The sequence below is a fragment of the Orcinus orca genome, chromosome 14, assembly GCF_937001465.1.
Source record: "Orcinus orca chromosome 14, mOrcOrc1.1, whole genome shotgun sequence".
NCBI classification, from domain to species: Eukaryota; Metazoa; Chordata; class Mammalia; order Artiodactyla; family Delphinidae; genus Orcinus; species Orcinus orca.
In genome coordinates this window covers 29929019-29946371 of record NC_064572.1, presented here as the reverse complement: position 1 = coordinate 29946371, position 17353 = coordinate 29929019, and the positions used below count along the sequence as shown (strand labels likewise).

The window sequence follows — 17353 nt, the reverse complement described above, 5'->3', positions numbered from 1 at the left end:
AAGGGCACTTGTAGAGGCCACTTCCTCCGAGAAGCCTGCTTTGATCACCCCCCTCCCCATGTTTCCACCACCCTCTGTGCTTGCTACCCTTGGGCCACACCTTCTTCCCTTTCTGCTTTGTCCTGCTGGTTTTGCAGTGACTTCTCTACATGCTGCTCTCCCGTATGGCTCCCACACAGCCCCTGCCACACCACCTTGGCATGTAGCGCCATGTGCCGAGCCTCACGGCCCGCAAGGGCACAGTAGTATACTGAGGGTCTGGTTGCCCTTTCTCCAGTGGCATCAGGGCAGAGCCTTTGGCTCAAGGCCTGGCTCCTGGAAGGCCACCCCACGTGAACCCACTGGTGCCTACCGATGGCCTCCAGGACGAGCGTGTATGAGGCTGTGGTCTCCCGGTCCAGGTTCACCACCGTTCTCACGACGGCGTCGCGGTAGCCAACGCTGAACTTCCCATCCACGTTTCCACCTGTGGGCAAGAGAGAATGAAGCTCTGGTCAGGAAACAGAGCTCCCGGCCAGGGAAAGGGCAGTGGCACCCAGCTCTGCTTCTGAGCCAGGACACTCCAGGGGTGGTCCGGGGGTGAAAGGCTGTGCTTTCCACTCAGCTTTGCCAGGGAAGGGGGTCCTGGGGGACTCTGATTGAGGGCGTGGCCTATGTGGGCTTAGGTGAACTGTCAAATGCCTGAAAATCATAAGGGTCTAACATTCATTGAGCACCTACTGTGTACCAGCCACTTCGTGGAGCATTTCCTCTCGTTTGCACTATCACTACTTTGCAGAGAAGGAAAACAGTCCTTTAGTGAGGTTACAGGGTACAGTCACCTATTCGGGGTGTAGGACTCCCAACTCAGCAGTCTGATTCCCGAGTCTGAGTCCTTCTCCACTCTGCCACCTGCCTGTCTGGTAGAAGTGTCTGAGCAGTTAACCTGGGCTGGGGCTTTTATATGCGGCCAAGGACTTTGGAGTCAGCCGAGCGTTCTTGGGCCCTCTGAGTGGGGACTCCTGGAGGCTCCACAGGGTAAAGAGTAGAAGCAGGTGGACAGGAGACATGCCTCAGACAGTCCTCCTGAGTTCTGGGACAGGTGGGAAGGGTGAGGGCCTCCTCCCTGAGGCAGACACAAGCCAGGAAAGGACTCCATCGGAACAGTGTGGAGACCCTTCCCCTGCCAGCTGGGAGGCAGTGTGGCATTCTGGGCAGCAGAGGGCGCCACTGCATTGGGCTTGGGCTAGCTTGGCTCAGGACACAGCACAGCGTTGGGCGGAATGTGCAGAATTAAAATCTGAGAAACCTAGGGCTGGGAGGGCTCTCAGGTCAGCAGAAACTGGCCACTTTGAGGCACTGGGAAGTCATCCTGGGGGCTGCCGCCAGGTGTTCCCTTGTCCTCACATGGTTTGCTCCCGTTCCCCGAGCCTCCAGTATCTGCTCCCCAGTGCCTGAAGCACCATCTACAAGGGACACAATCTGACTCCAAGGCACAGGGAAGGAACTAGGACGCAAGTAGCGCTGGTGGCCAAACCATGGCTGGTGCCATGTGGGGGTCTTGATAACAGCCTTTTCCAGAGCAGTCTTGAGGACCGGCCTGTAAGGAGCTGGCCTGAGGGTGTGGGGCTCCTTTAGGGAGGGGAAGGAGGGAAAGGATCTGGAAAGGGAGGCAGAGGCCTGGGAGTTCACCTGGGCTGCAACTGTGGACGGGCCGTAGTCTGGGATTCCTTGCTCCGGAGGAGAGGCATCAGGGAGGCTGTTGTGTGCACGGCATGTGTGTATATGAGTGTGTATGTAATGTGGCTGCAGGTAGGCCATGGACAGAGGGAAGATTGAGCCAGTAAAATGGCCGAGGGAGGGCTGAGGAATGTGAAAGAACTGCCCTGCTCCCTGCCATGCATTCCAGCACCTCTCATGTCTGTCCTGGACTGAAGAATGCTGGTAGACTGTTCTAATCCAGGAATGACTAATACGTGGCATGACTGCCACCACCTACCAAGCCTACTGTCGTGGCAGACATCACTAATCGATCATGGCTCCCCTTCTACTGTTGAGCCAGACATGGCCTCATAGTATTTCTCCACAGGTCTCTAAGTGGTAGCCACTTGACACTTTTAAGCGAAAACCATTTCACTCAGGGATGTCTAAGCCATCTGCCTCTAAACAGATGCAAATTCTCCTCATGGGTAAAAGGTCCCCAAGGAAGGAAAAGGCCACATTCCTCTAGTCACTGCTTTGTCACCCTGATATGGGGTGGCGTGGGGGGCAGGGCTCCTCCCCAGGAGTCACTGGCTCCACCACCCTCTAGAATAAACTTCAGGAAGTCCACCCCCCCATCCCCGTCCCCCTACAGGTTCAGGAGGCCCCCAGAGAACCAGATCACAGGGACCCAGGAGCAAAACCCTGAGGAGAAGTCAAGGGCAAATCCTCAGGGAGACCCCAGCAGCAGCAAAACCCTGATGGCTGACTCAGGCCCCTTCCCCTCTCCCGGCTGGCTGCTCATCCGGGAGGGGGTAGAGGCAGGGCCGGACCTGTGATGAAGTAGCTGAGCTCAGCGTTGAGGCCCACGTCGTTGTCGGTGCAGTTCAGCCAGACCACCCGGAAGTCCCGCGGCACATCCTCGGACATGGAGACGTTGTATGTGGCAGGGTGGAAGGTGGGTGTCTCGTCATTCACATCCAGCACTGTGGGCAGAGTCGGTGGTCAGGGCTAGGCCTGGCTTCTGCTCTAAACAACCAACTCCAAAGGCAGTGGCTCGTGCCACAGACCAATGCAAGCACATTTCCTAGGAGTCGACACCTGCGGGTCATGAGCTGAGGGCCCCCATGGCCGCTGGGGCCGGGACAGAGCTGACCAGAGATCCACACCCTCCCACAGCTCCCGTTCCCCTGGGGACTTGCTGCTGCTCATGCTGTCCAGACCCCACAGCCTCTTTCCAATACACGCCTAACAACGACGACGATAAGTTATGATGACGATGACTGCGCTCACCATTTCTCAGCTCTCCCCAGGTGCCAAGCGATGCTAAGTGCTGCCTCTACAGGACCACACGGGCCCCTCACATCATCCTCACAAGGCAGCCGTCATTAGACACACTATATAGGCGAGGAAGCTCAGAGCAACTGAATGACTTGTCCAAAGTCACACGGTGAGGGAGTGGTGGGGTGGGGGTCTGGGGAAGCCCGTCCCCAGTTTGTCCCAGGGAAAGTAGCTGGCTTTGAAAGCTAGCCTTCCTTCCGCGTCCCACACAGCCCAGCCAAAAAAGTCTAATCTCCCTTATAGATCTGTGTTTTCAGCTCTGCATGCCAGGCCCCCATTCCTCGGGCAGATGGAGCTTGGGATGACCTTCAGTGAAATGAGCCCCGCGCCACTCCGGCTCCTCTCTGTGATAACGTCAGGAGAAACGATAGGCTCATCTGATGACACGGCTTCTGCTGAGCGTTGGGAAAAAAAGCTGGGGTCCTCTCTGAGAGGACTGGACACCTGCCCTGCCAATCACGGGCACAGATGTGGGTCCTCACACTGGCACCAGGAGCCCACAAGCCTTGGACCAGCAGAGAGAGAACACTTGGCTCTCTAGTCTTCATCATCTTGGGTCGTGCTTAAGGAGGGTGAATGTTTGTGCCGAGCCAACCACCACCCAACCCCCATCCCACGGAGGCTGGCAGGACCCAGGATGGGACCAGGCCTGTCCTAGAGAACAGGCCACATCCTGCCCATTACACTCTGAACTTGCTTCCCTGGGGTTACTCCTGGCCCTCTGTCAACAGCTCATGTCCACGTCCCAGTTTTGTCTTAAGAATTAAAGATACAGCCAGAGTAGATGAGCAATAGTCAACCCTCCTTGGCCTGGCCCCGCCCTGATAGAGGGTGGAGACGGTGGGAATTACCGAGAGGGCCCCAGGAAGATGAGGAATCCTAGGGAGCCTGGGAATCCCAGCTGCCCTCTTCCGGGGGTGACGCCCTTCCACCGCGATTCCAGGCATTCCCCACACACGGGACGGGAGGCTTCCCTTTACATCTCCAAATAGAAAGTCTGTCCCTCCAAAGACGAGGACAAAGGGTTTTGAACCTCCCCTGCCTGCTCGTGAATCCGAGGACGCCACCCCCTGAGCAAGCCCTCTCTGCTGCTGCCAGTATCAAAAAGGGGGACCTTAGCAGTGGGTCCAGGTCACTGCCCTTGGGCTCTGGGACCCTGAAGGCAGTGACCAGGTGGGAAGAAGGCCCTGCCGGCATTTCTGACTTAGTGGAGACAGAGAGGGCTCTGCTGTGTCGAATGGCTCCAGCTGAAGAGGGCGCCCATCGGCAAGGTAGCCTGTGCCGCCTGGACAGGGTACAGCAGTGGTGAGCGTGGGCTCCCAGCCGCCTGCCACTGCCCCAGGGCCCGTGCCATGTGCTCAGTGCAGCAGGAGGCACCCCTGCCCCCTCACCTCGGATGGTTAGCGTGCTGGTGGAGGTCTTGGGGGGTGCGCCCGCGTCGCTGGCCACCACGCGCAGCTGGTACTCAGCGATGCGCTCGCGGTCCAGCTCGGCGGTGGTGACCACCACGCCGCTGCTGCTGTTGATGAGGAAGTCCATGCGGGGCATGCCCACAGGCATGCGGTAGGACACCAGCCCGTTCAGGCCCTCGTCCAGGTCGATGGCCACCACCTGAGGGAGAGGAGGGGCCGCGTGAGGGGTGAGGACACCAGCACTGACGCTCATCCCCTGAGAAGTACTCCCTCCTTCCCGCTGACCCACGCCTGGCTCCAGCAGACACACCTGCCCCCACCACAACCCAGAGCCTCAGGCCAGGCCACTGTCCCCAGCGCAGCCTCCCAGATGCTCTTTAAGGGGGCAGCACGTCAGAGCTGAAAGGTATCCAGATGTAACAAGTGCGGCCGGGAGTGGGGTGGCGCGGGAAAGGGGCTTTTCAGAACAAGAGTCCAGGTCCACAGCCGTCCCCTCTTCAAAACCCTGCTCTCCTCATTAGGAAGCCCTCCCAGGCTCACCCCAGCTGGCTCGGGACCCTCCAAACTCGGCCGTCTCCCTCACCCCCGGCCCTCGTGCTGCTGGCTAGGAGCAGCTGTTAACAGCTCAGACCCCTTCAACTACATGGAGCTCAACTACACAGAACGTTTGACCAAAAGGACTCCCTTCCCTGCTTTGTTTTCATTTGTAAGACAACAAAAATAAGATGATATCAAGAACTTGTTTTTAAAAGTCACTTGAGGATTTGATTATTATTTTAAACAGGCCATTCGAGGCCATGTGTAGGCAAACCTCCTTCCAATCCCTACACTGTTCCCATTTGCACCTCTAGTCCTGATGAGAGCTCCTGACTCAAGACCCTGATATGTTGAAAGTTTTACAGAAGACGATTCAAGACATTTGAGAAAAAATGTACAATAATAGTTAAAATAAGAGCTTTGGATCAAGCCAAGACTCTCAGGATTGAAAGACAATGTCAAAGTCATCTGGTCTAATTTACATCCAACAAGTTGGATAAGAGGGTATCCAGACTCAGCTTGAATGCTTTCCATGACGGGGGGCTCACTACTTGCAATTTGTCTGCACACAGCTCTAATCCCTGGGGAAAGTTCTTCTGCACATTCAGCAGAAATCATTATTGGTTGAGGTTGTAGAGGGCACCTGGGGAACCGCTGAGCTTGGGTCAGAGCCCTCTTTCTGTATCTGAAGACAGTTTCCCAGTTAAATGCTCCCAGCTCCTCCCATCATCTTCTCATGACTCTGAGACAGTTCCTCTGTGAACTCAGAAGCTGTGCTGGTGGGCATTTCCTTCCTCTGCTGTCTCTGAGCCCTGGAGAACCAGGTCTCGGGGCTCATCGGCTCTCTCGCCAACCTCCCTCCTATTTGGGGGACTTCTCAGGGACTGGCTGCTGTTCCCTGGATCACAGCTCCCCCTGCTGGGGGTTTGGGGAGAATGTTCTGTTGGAGAGAGTGAATGCTCCCTGGATCCTTAATCTCCTTTTACAGACGAAGAAACTGAAGCACAGTGGGCCTGCAGGGCATGGCCAAGGTTAACCATCCCGGCATCCTTAGCAAATGGGATCAGGCTAACCCTGTGCCATGGGCTCCCGCTGTCTCTAGGGTATAAACCCTCACGATAGACACATAAATCACGAGCACATCGGCTATTGCGTATCTCCTGCAATCCAAGCGCCAGGTGGCTTACACAGGTGTCTGATCGAATCCCCACAGCACAGCCAGCCAGGTACTCTTCTGATCCCCATTTCACAGGTGAGAAAATTGAGGCCCAGAGAGGTTAAATAGTGTGCTCCAAGTCACCCAGCACACAGGTGGTGGAGTTGGGACCCACACCCATCTTGATCGTACTCCAAAGCCCATCTCAACTTTGAGGGCTTTCCAGTGTTTCTAAATAGCCCCTGTGAGGGCATCACCTCCCCTCAACCTGGACCTTCAGGGCCTCCCCGACCAGAAGGGTGATGAAGCAGGAGGCAGAGGACCCAGGTTCAAGATCAGGCCCTACCCCTTCTCGGCTACAGGGACTTGGGAAAGTCTCTGTAAGTCTCCTGAAAAGTGGGGGAATCCACCCACTGTGTGGCACTGCCTTGGGGTTTACAGGAGAGCACAGGAGAGAGGGGGCTGCCCATGGAGCCAGGATGCCTGGGCTACACTCGTCTGACCTTCTTCGTGTTCTAGAACCACCTATAGGCATGAAGTGCTGAGGGTCTTGGGCCAGCCCTCCACAATCGGGCCCTGAGAAACTGATTTGGCTTCCTAGAATTCTAGTCTTCGTCCCCCTCCCTCCCTCTGCCTCTAACCATCTTCCGTGGTGCTTTCCTTTCCAGACCCAGCTCAAGCCCCTCCTCCTCCAGGAAGCCTTCCACTTCCATCCCTCAGAGCACTGGCTCTCCAAGTCTGGTGTGGAGTGTGTCCCGTCTGATGGTCTCGGGCTGGCCTCCCCTGTCCCGCCCCTGCCAAGTGTCCCTCACAAGGCTGGGCACACAGCACCCACTGCTCCCTTGCTGGCTGGCTGGTGAGGGAGATGACAGAGAGCAGGCTCCCGGGCCAGGAAAGGGAAACTCACCTGGTAGACGGAGACCCCCGCAGGGGTGCCTTCAAGCACCTCGGCCACAAAAGGCAGGTTCTGAAAGGTGGGGTCATTGTCATTGAGGTCCAAGAGGTTCACAAACACCGTGGCACTGCTGGTGGCGCTCAGAGGGGGTGTGCCACCTAGGGGGGGCCGGGGACAGGAGAGGGAAAGAGGGGTGCAGGAGAAGAAGGGGGGTGGAGAAAGGCGATTCAGTGGCCCTCCATCCCAGGGGCCCCTTCACGAAGCAGCCTGGGCCTTGCACCCCCAGCTCCCTCTGCCCTCTGCGAGGGCTGGGTCACAACTGGGAAGTGGGTGTCACTCCACTCTTAGTCATCAAGACACAGCCCTCCTGGGTAGGTCCCAGGATGCCCAGAGGACATGCCACGGGGGGAAGTCCCCAGCCCGGGCGGGAGGGGCACGTACAGTCTGTGACGGAGACGATGATCTTGCGCATCAGCTCCGCCTCGTGGGGGTCGGGGTTCTCCCGGTCCAGCATGATGTGCGTGGTGCGGATCTTGCCTGTGCTGCTGCTGATGTGGTAGAACTTGTTGGGTGGCTGGATGCTGTACACCAGAGTGCCGTTCTCCCCCAGGTCTGGGTCAATGGCCACCACCTGCCCGGGAGGAACCGACCCCTCCACTGAGTCCAGGCCAGGGAGGGGGTCTCTGTGGCCCGGGCTGCCCGCCCGGGTTGTCTGAGCTCACACACCGGGCCCGGGAGCAGGAGGTATCCTCGCTCAAACTTGGGAGGTGGGTCTCCCTCCTGGCTTCAGCAGGGGGATCTCTGGGGGTGGGGAGGAAGGAGGTTCAGAAGATGAACAAGCACTGGAAGTCCTGGGCTTCCTGGCTTCTCCATCCGCTGTTCTGACTTTAGGTAAGTCCCCTTCCCCACTCAAGCCTCGGCTTCTGATCTGTAAAAGCCACACTTAGCACCTGATAGCATATAGGAGGCTCCCCGAACCTCATAGACACCAGGCCTTCTCCACCTGCTGTGTCAACAGCCTTACGAGGAGGACACCTATAATTAAGCCCATTTCACAGATGAGGCACAGTGAGTCTCCCAAAGTCTCCCAGCCAGGAAGCGGCTCTAGGTCCCTCTGGCAGGAAACACCACCAGCATCCTTCCTTTTCAGACATGTGGGGTAACACGTTCATGGAGCTTTTGGGGGAGGAGTCCCTGTAGCTCATGACCACGGAACTCTTCAGGGTGGGGGCTGGGAAGCGTTGGGGAGTCCAAATCCTTGGCTGATCTTTTGAAAGGCTTTGAAACCACAGATTTTGAGAACTGGGTTCCTCCTCATCAAACCCTCTCTTCTTTCCTTTGGAGCTGTAGATTGTGAGGCAATTTGAAAAGAACTGGGCCTCTTGGGACACCAAGGATGACAGGGCATGGGAAGGGAGCCATGGATAAGTCCCCTGGTCTGGAGGGTGGGCCAGTCATGGGGCTGGGGGTAGGGGAGGCTGGAGGAGGGAGAGGCCTGAGTTTCCCTGAAGGGGAACGCCATCCTCGAGAAGGGGGAGGGTCTCAGGACAGGGGCCCCAGACACTCTGGCCCCTTTAACTTTCCAGCCCCTCCCCATGAAGGGATCAGCCTCACTGCTGACCTAATCCAGAGCAACAGACCCTGCAGTCCATGCTCTCCCAGGTCCTCATGCCCACCAATCCCTGCTCTGTAGGACCTTCTCTACCATCCACCTCCCACAAGGGGAAAGCAGAGCTCAGAGAGGCATGGGCCAGCCTCAGTGTCAGACAACACCAGCCTCGGAGCTGACTCAGTTCCCACCCCGGACAGCAGTGGCACCCACCCCTCCGCTCACCCCCAACCCTGGCTGCAGGGGCCACTGCGGCACCAGAGGTGGACAAGATCAATGGCGGGTGGTGACCGCAGTCCCAGGGGCCGCATCAGGACGGTGTCATTCTTAACTCCAGAACACATGGCGATGACAGCCTGGCCGTGTCAGCTCCTTCATCTTACTTGATGTGGGGCCTTTTGTGCTTTGGCAGCAGAATCTGTCCCTCCTCTGGCTTAATCCTCAGCCCGCGGTGTCTCAGGGGCCATTAGACAAGAACAGACAGATGGGCTGGCCTGCTGAGGGTGCCCATCTGCCCCTGGGCCCCAGGGAGGTCAGGGAGAGAGGCCAATGTTGGCGCTGAACTCCGAGCCACTCTGGGCCCCTCTTCTGCTTCAGAGAGTGGGACATGGCTCTAGTCCCACCCCAGCTGCTCAGCCCATCTCCTCCCTTCCCAGCCTTGCTGTGCCAATGGGGATGGGGGAGGCCCCAGCCTTCCAGGCCTGAGCAGCCCTCACTGTGCTGTGGGCATGGTGCTCAGTTTCCCCGCCTCTATAATGGGGACCCAATCACCCCTGTATCGACAGCAGGGGACAAGGCTCTCCTGGTATCATTTCAGCCAGGCAAAGTCATCCCACTGAGGGACAGAGGAGACCAGCAAGCCCTGTGTTTCTACAATGCTCCTCTCAAGTTAGAGGAGGGAGATAGTTTTTATTCCCATTTTTCTGGATAGGGAAACTGAGGTACAGAGCAGTTAAACCACCCGTTCCAGGGCAGCAGCCTGTTGCTGAATGTGCTGAGATACCTTCCACTACCCCTGAGTGCTGGGGTGGGGGTACCTTGGGCAGCTGCTTCAAGTGACCATGGTTGGGGGTGGGCACTGACTCTTGGCCCCTTGGCCCACTCCCTGGTCATGGCATGGGGGCACAGGAGAAGGCAGTGGGCTGGGACCCCTCCTGCAAGCTCCCTGCTGGGCGATCGTATAGAATCTCACCACTTTCCCCTCATTATTTCCCATTTCATGCTCGTCATTTTTCTCCTGGCCTGACGGGGAATAATTCTCTCCCTCTCCCCTCTCCTTTCTTTTGCTGGAGGGCTCTGAAAGGCTCTAAATCAATGCCTATCAGCCAGGTCCTGGAAGGAGGCTGCAGGAGCGGGGAGGGAGAGTTGGGCCAAAATCTCACTTGCAAATAGAGAACGGCCACTCTGCAAGCTCACGCCCGTGCGGGTTGGACGCCTGCGGTGCACACGTGCACACAGACACCTCCCTGGTCAGCTCCCGGTGCACACGAACATGGCACACGATCGTCTGCACACAGCTCTGAAAAAAAATCACTGGAACCACGCTGCACTTCAGACACCAGGGGCAGTGGCCAGGGCTCCCTCTAGAGGGGCCCTTGGTCACACACCCTAGTCTCCCTCTGACAAGGAAGACTCGACCCCACCTGGTGGAGTGGAGAGCCAGGTAGGGTGGGGATGAAAGGCGAACAAGTTCATCAACAGCTCTCATTCACAAATACTGAGCGCTTACAATGTGCCTGGCACTGTGCTAGGCACTGGGGCTCAACAGTGAACAAGACAGATGTGATTCCAGCAGCGGGGGCAGCTGATGGCGACAACAGCTGTCATTTGCTGACCACTCGCGTGTGCCGGGGTACTTTGTGTATTTTGGCTCATTAAGTATGACTACAACTCTACCAAGTGAAGACTTTATCCCCGTTTTCTACTTGAGAAGGTGGGAGCACAGAGAGGTTAAGTAACTTGCCCAAGGTCACACAGCTGGTAAGTAGTATGGCTGGAATTAGAGCCCAGACATTTTAGTACCAGAGGCGCCCACTTAATCACTGAGCTATACTGCCTCTTAATAAGCAAGCAACCTAACTAACAGATAAACACGGATTGTGTGGCCAGCTCTGAAAGAAACGGAGTGTAGAGAGGTGGCATTTTGAGCTGGGGCAGATGGAGGAGAATGAGCCAGCCATGGGAAGAGCAGGGGTGGGGAGTAGAGGAAGAAGGGCACCCTGCGGGGGCAGGAAGAGCTTGCGCAGAGGCTCCAAGGTGGGAAAGAGTTCAGCGGGTTTAGGAAACTGAAAGGCGTGTGTGTGTGTGTGTGTGTGTGTGTGTGTGTGTGTGTGTGTGTGTGTGTGTGTGTGTGTGTGTGTGTGTGTGTGTGTGTGTGTGTGTGTGTGTGTGTGTGTGTGCGTGCGTGTGTGTGTGTGCGCGCGCGCGTGTGTGTGCGCGCGCGCGCGCACGGTGGCTCTGAGAAGGGGGGTGGGAGATGAGTCAGCAGGTAGGCCGGTTTCTGTTCAAATATCACCTCCCCCTTGATGTCACCTCTGGGTTAGCTGTTCCCTGCCTGAAGCCCACTTTTCTCACACCTCAGCCACAACCCCTACATCACCCAGGGCCGTTGTGAGGCCTTAGAAGGCCCCAGGGGGCCCCCTCAGAGGTATTACAATGTACCCATGTATATATGCGTACATACATTTCACGGCTATAAAATCTGAAAGAATTTTTATGACTATTCCTTTTGAAATTATTTTGCTATGACAAGCTCAGTTAATGTGGGCTTCATTTCTGCCATCCTAGCAATCATCACACATAACTGGGAATTCCAGAAAATCAAACCCACAATTTGTCCTCACATGCAATGAAATTTTTACGCACATTAAATGGCGTCATTTCTAAGGTTGTCACAACATGTTTGGCAGATGTTTAATATAAGAAGCTTTAATTCTGATTCTGCGCTTTTCTTTTTGAAATTCTGAGTCATTAACATTTTTTTTTTCAGGGCTCAAACACTACCGTGAGTCACTGAAAAGCTGAAGTCCCCCATCCCTGTGGCTGCCCCAAGCTGGGGGAGGAATGGCCATGTCCACTCTACACTGAGGGGTGGACACACATGTCCATCTCCCCAGAGTTAAGGTGGGGCAGATCCTGTGGGCCGGGTGGGTCCAGTAAGGACTCTGGCTTTTACACAGGGTTAAGGTGGGAACCAGTGGTGGGTTTGAGCCTAGGAGTGACACCAAGCTCCCTGAAGGCAGAGAGGAAACTTGCTGCTTCCTGTACTTCTGCCAAGCACAGGGTCTGGCCCATAGTAGGAGCTCACTGAAGGTTTGTGGAGGTTTCCTGGAGAGTGAGGGGGCACTGGGCAGCAGGCCCCTGGCCCACCGTCCTTACCTGCTCATGGCTCAGAGGATGTGAGGAAAGGCTGGCGACCCGGAGAAGGCTACCGGGGACCTGATCTGGGAACTGCCCAAGGCCAAGTGCAGTCCCAGCCGGGCCGAACTACTTTTTGCCTGGCAGGTGGACTCTCTAATAATGGCACCCCTGGTTGCTGTTCCACGCAGCCACATTCTCTCCTCAGTTCCCTCTGGGAGGAATTTCTCAGTCACGTAAAGCAAAGGTAAGAGTTGACCAGACAGATGTTCACAGGTGAATATTCTGCCCCAGCTCTTGGGGTCTCTGCCTGGGGTTGTCCTAGTCTAGACCCCTAGTGTACATGAGGTGGCAGCAGAGAGCGCCCATCGGATCTGTAGCCTAGGGAGCACAGAGGAAAGGGCCTAGGGGAGTGGTTGCCAAATCTGGCTCTGAGCTGGAAGGACTCTCCCAGTCTGGGGCTTTGAGAAAACACAGATTCCAGATCCCTACCCCGCCCCCACCCCCCCCCCACCCCCGGCCACCCTACAGGAATCCTTGCAAGGGGGACCCGCCCACGAGTCGAGAGTCATTCGGATTTTGAACTTGTACAAAGGAAGACAGGACAGACGTGATGGCCATCTCTCTCTCTCTCTCTCTCTCTCTCTGTCCTTCCTTCCACGTTGACATCCTCTCCCATCTAGACCAGGTGGACCTTGTCACTACCGGCTGTGGTTGATGTGGTGTGGGGCAGGGAGGCTAGGCATCACCACCCCACGGTTACTTGCACTCAGTGTGGGGCAGCCTTCCTGGAGAGCTGGATATGAAAGTTACCATCTCTTCTCTCATCCCACCTGAGTTCTCCAGTTTTTCGGGACCTGGGCCACCTGTCAGAGCACCGCTGAGCCAACAGAGGGATAAAGGCCAGGTGGGACCTGGGTTTCAGTCCTGACACTATCTCTTACTATCTTACTAGCTCTGCGACCTTGGGCAAACCCCTCAAACGCTAACTCTCCATTTTCTCCATCATACAGCGGAAGCAAGGAATCCATCTGCCACGTGGGACCACACACGCACAGCATCTGGCATGTCCCAGCAGGGCTGCTGTAATCTGTCAGGTTCATGTCTATCACAGGGCTGGCTGGTGTCTGTGGGGCCGGACATCTGGGGAGAAGCCTCCCTGAATGAGGCCAAATGGGGCACAATATGAGGGCGAAAAGAAAGCCTCACAAATGTGAATCCCAGAGCAGAGCGGATCGAGTGGGGTCTTTGCTCAGCTTCCTCAGGACTCTGCTCTCCCTTCTGGACGCCCTGAGGTTTTTGGCTGTGTCTCCCCTCCCCTACCCTGAGTCAATTCCCTGCACGCAGCACACACAGAAGCCTGTGAAAACCTGGAACATCCCGTGCCAGAAAGTCCCTGAACTCTGAACCCCTTGCTGGGGCAGCCCTGGGCCAGCTGACCCAGGCCGACGGCTGCAGTGATGGAAGTGGTGAAGGAAGGCTCTGAGGGCAGAGCTGAAGCTTGCGCGATCTGAGAGGGGGACGGGAGGTTGGGGGCTCTCCTGAGGGGGTGGCCGGAGTCCTAGGGTCTCAGTCCTAAGGGTGGCTATGAGCTGAACCAGCCCTAGCTCCTCTGGCACTGTCCTTGGGCTGCCTGTGCTCCTTTTGACAAAGCCTGGAGTCCGCTGTCACTGAGGACTGTGTGAGGGCTTTCCCCCAACCTCTGACTGCCTTTCACCATGCAAGAGAGCTTCTGGAACTCTGCTCCTAGAGCTGGCTCCGAGGGAAACATTAAGTCCATCAGCACCACACCGGCAGGTCCTTAGGGCTCACGTGGGAATGGCAGACACCCCGCGAAGGGCCGCCTAGCTGCTCTGCCTCCCACCGCCACTTACTGTGGTCACGTCAGAGTCTGGAGGGGTCATCTCCACCAGGTTGATGTAGTAGGGAGCGTCCTTCCATCTGGGGGGGTTGTCGTTGATGTCCAGGAGGGTGATGTTCACCTGCAAAGCCACAAGGGGCGCTGTGGGACGCGCCTAGCTGAGTTGTGCGAGGACAGTGCCCACGCTGGGGGACACACTCAGATGCCTATGGGGCACCTTGGCATTAACTCCACCAGGTCCACCCGCTTTGGGGGCCTCGGAGCAGGGCCTGGGCTTTCAAGGACAGGAGGGAGCCACGACCCTTCAGAGGGTTTAGGTGCTGTCCCATTAGGAGGCAGAGGAATGGATGAGATGACCCCTGAAATCGTTCCTGTGACTTGGGGCTTGTTCTGTCCACCCCTAGTCTTGGCTGAAGGTGACCGACAGCATGCGGGAGGTTTGGGGTGGGGAACCTGATAGAATCCCTAGAGCTTCTCCCGTCAGTCTCAGCTACAAGCCAAGCAATTTCCCTGCTCACCTGCCACCCAGGTAAATTATTTATAGAGCTCGGAATCTTATTAGCAGGGGCCTCCCATGATGGAATAGGGCCCTGGGGATTTTTCAGCCAAGTGCCTGGCCGAGTGATAGCAACCCCAGCTCCTCTGGCTGGGTCAGGATGCGGGTAGCTGCTGTGGGGGGGATGAGGACTAAAGGAGAGGTCAGGAGAGGGCTCCAGGTGGAGAGCAAATGAGGGTAAGGAAGGGACCTGTCAGCTACTCTTCCTGTTTGCTCTCCCACAGAGGGAGTGTCTCACTCCCCCACCCTCTTCTGCAGCTAAGAGCTCAGTCAGGATCCTCAAATGGCTTTCCTCTAGCTTCCTACTCTCAGAGGCACCAAGGCCTTGGATGGGGCTCTGGGCCTTCCTGGGTCCTACTTGCTCATGGCAGGGAAACCTAGGCATCATTTCTCATCACCTCTTGCAAACCTAGGCTGCAAATGTAGGGACGGGGTGGTAACAGGCTCCCGGAAACCCTCCAGGGCCCTGCTTCCTGCTCTGAGCCACTCTTCTGAGAGGAACACCTGTTCCAGCTTCTTGGCAGGTGCCAAGGCAGGGAGGGAACTATGGGGCTCGTGCCTTCTTCCCGGCTGGTCTTTGGAGGCAGGAGAGGGAGTATTTGCTCCTCCGGAATGCCCCCATGTCCCAGGTGGGAATGCCTTTTTTTTTTTTTTTTTTTTTGGCCGCACTGTGTGGCTTGCAGGATCTTTCCTCACCAGGGATCAAACCCATGCCCCCTGCAGTGGAAGCACGGCGTCCTAACTACTGGACCGCCAGGGAATTCCTGGGAATGTCTTTCTTCCCATAGCTGTGGAGGCCCCAGGGCTGACCTTGGCTGACAATGAATTGGTACCTGCTACCCTCCCTCCACTCCCACAAGGCCTCACACTGCCTCAGGACACAAGCACCCAGGGGCCTAAGTGGTGCAAGCTGAAGATGAGCTGGGGGCAGCAGCCTGGCTGGCGAGTGGGGAGCTGGGGGCAGGGGAGGGCCAGGCACTCACAGTGGCGATGCCGGTTTTCTGGTTGTGGCCCACGCCCCCGTCCACTGCCCGTACGATGAGGATGTACTCAGACTTGGTTTCACGGTCCAGCAGGGTGGTGGTGGTAATTTCACCTGCAGGAGAGAGGGGTGCGTGAGAGAGGGTTTGGGTGGGCCAGGGAGGGATTGGGGAAGGAGGGAAAGAGCAAGTGTGCAAAAGAGAGACGCTTGCAAGATCCAGTGACCTCGCTGCACATGTGTGAATGTACAGGTGTGCATGGGGGGTGGTGAGATGGTGCTCACAGGAGAGAGGGCATAGCACCCACGCCTTGGGAACCCGAATCCCAGAGCTGGGCAGTATAACCCCGTGGGGAGGAGGTATTTTCAGATGTGGGAAAACCTAGGTTGATTATGGAGTTAGGGGCTGGAGAACAGGGCAGGAGGGACATTTGGCCTCAAGCTCACTCACAAAGGACCTCTCACTTAGACTGCTGACATTACCTCACTGGCTTTATCAACTGGAACTAATTACTTAAATTCCCTGTGCTTCAGTTTCCTCATCTGGTTAAAAAGGAACAATACTAGGGCCTACCTCATAGGGCTGTTATGGGATTAATTCACCTAATTTAGTTCTAAAGCTTAGAGCGGCACCTGGCACTATTTATTCACATGGTCACAGAAATACAGCAACAGGACTGAAACACACCAAGTGCTTCACGCATGTTCCAACTTGCGGCTCATTCTAGATAGCTCAACCTACAGCGCACTGAGATTTAAGTTATAAAATAATTGCCTTAATTACCTTGTACGTGACATAATTATAATGCCTTGAATTTTCTTTAGTGTATAAACAAGTTATTCTATTAAATATAAACATTTAAAATAGACCTTAATCTCTGTCAGCCTGTTTTGGGCTTTTCTTTGTATTTTGGTGTAATTAAAGTGTGGAAGTCATCTGGCAGTGGTGTGACGGTAAATGTTTGACAACTGGCTCCCCAAAGGAAAAAAAATGGTATTTGCTGAATTCCATAGTTATAAATATTCCCACCAGGGCCTTTTTTTTTTTTTTTGCGGTACGTGGGCCTCTCACTGTTGTGGCCTCTCCCATTGCGGAGCACAGGCTCCGGACGTGCAGGCTCAGCGGCCATGGCTCACGGGCCCAGCCGCTCTGCGGCATGTGGGATCTTCCCGGACCGGGGCACGAACCCGTGTCCCCTGCATCGGCAGGCGGACTCTCAACCACTGCGCCACCAGGGAAGCCCCCAGGGCCCATTTTAAGCTGCCCACTTGATGGCATTGAACCTGGAGTTGGGAAGAGATGTATACAGTTGGCTCTCGTGAGCAGGTGTGAGCCAGCACAAGCCAGCTTCAGTGCAGTACAGTAGCCAGGTCATCTACCATCGCACGTGGGCCACGGGAAAGAGCCGATGCTTCGAGGACAGTGAAGCCCACATCTGAATTCTGATTATGGCCCTTTCCAGATGCTTGGCCTTGGAAAAGTCACTTAATTTCTTTGAGCCTCAGTTTTCTCACGTGTAAAAGAGAGATTAGTATGCTTTCAAGTAAGAGCTTTGGAAGGATTAAATAACTCTAGGTGAAGTTCCCAACACTCAGAAAATGCTCATTTCCTTCCAAAGGACAGTGAGGGCTCTGCAAGGGCAGGGCCTGTGTGCTATCCCCCTTGCCTGAGCTGTGTGACCTGGGGCAGGTTACTTAAATTCTTTGTGCTTGATTTATTCTACCATAAAATAAGGGAGTGGGGCCAGTGGTCCCTAGGACTCTTTCACTCTCAAATTTCCCTTCCTGCCATGCTGGCCTGTCTCTGGCCTGTGCAGGGTTGAGAAGGGAGCTGGGGGTGGTGCTAAAGCCAGGAACAAAAGCCTGACAAAGGTCTGCCCACAGAGCCACGCTCCTTGCTGGGGTGGTGTCAGTTAATTGGCAGCGTGAGGAAGAAATTAAGCTCTAAGGGCTTCCCTGGTGGCGCAGTA

The 17353-nt window shown here is 56.0% G+C and overlaps 1 protein-coding gene across 1 annotated transcript in view; it reads right to left on the bottom strand.

Annotated features, from left to right (window-relative positions):
* LOC125960983 (cadherin-23-like) overlaps positions 1-17353 on the bottom strand; it is a 360246-nt gene that overhangs the window by 1731 nt on the left and 341162 nt on the right. Inside the window, exons 21-27 of the mRNA XM_049696875.1 lie at positions 15388-15500; positions 13862-13969; positions 7463-7652; positions 7034-7179; positions 4413-4632; positions 2514-2666; positions 353-466 (exon numbers count right to left, since the gene is read on the bottom strand). Coding sequence (XP_049552832.1) covers positions 353-466; positions 2514-2666; positions 4413-4632; positions 7034-7179; positions 7463-7652; positions 13862-13969; positions 15388-15500 — 1044 coding nt within the window. The remainder of the gene's footprint in view (positions 1-352; positions 467-2513; positions 2667-4412; positions 4633-7033; positions 7180-7462; positions 7653-13861; positions 13970-15387; positions 15501-17353) is intronic.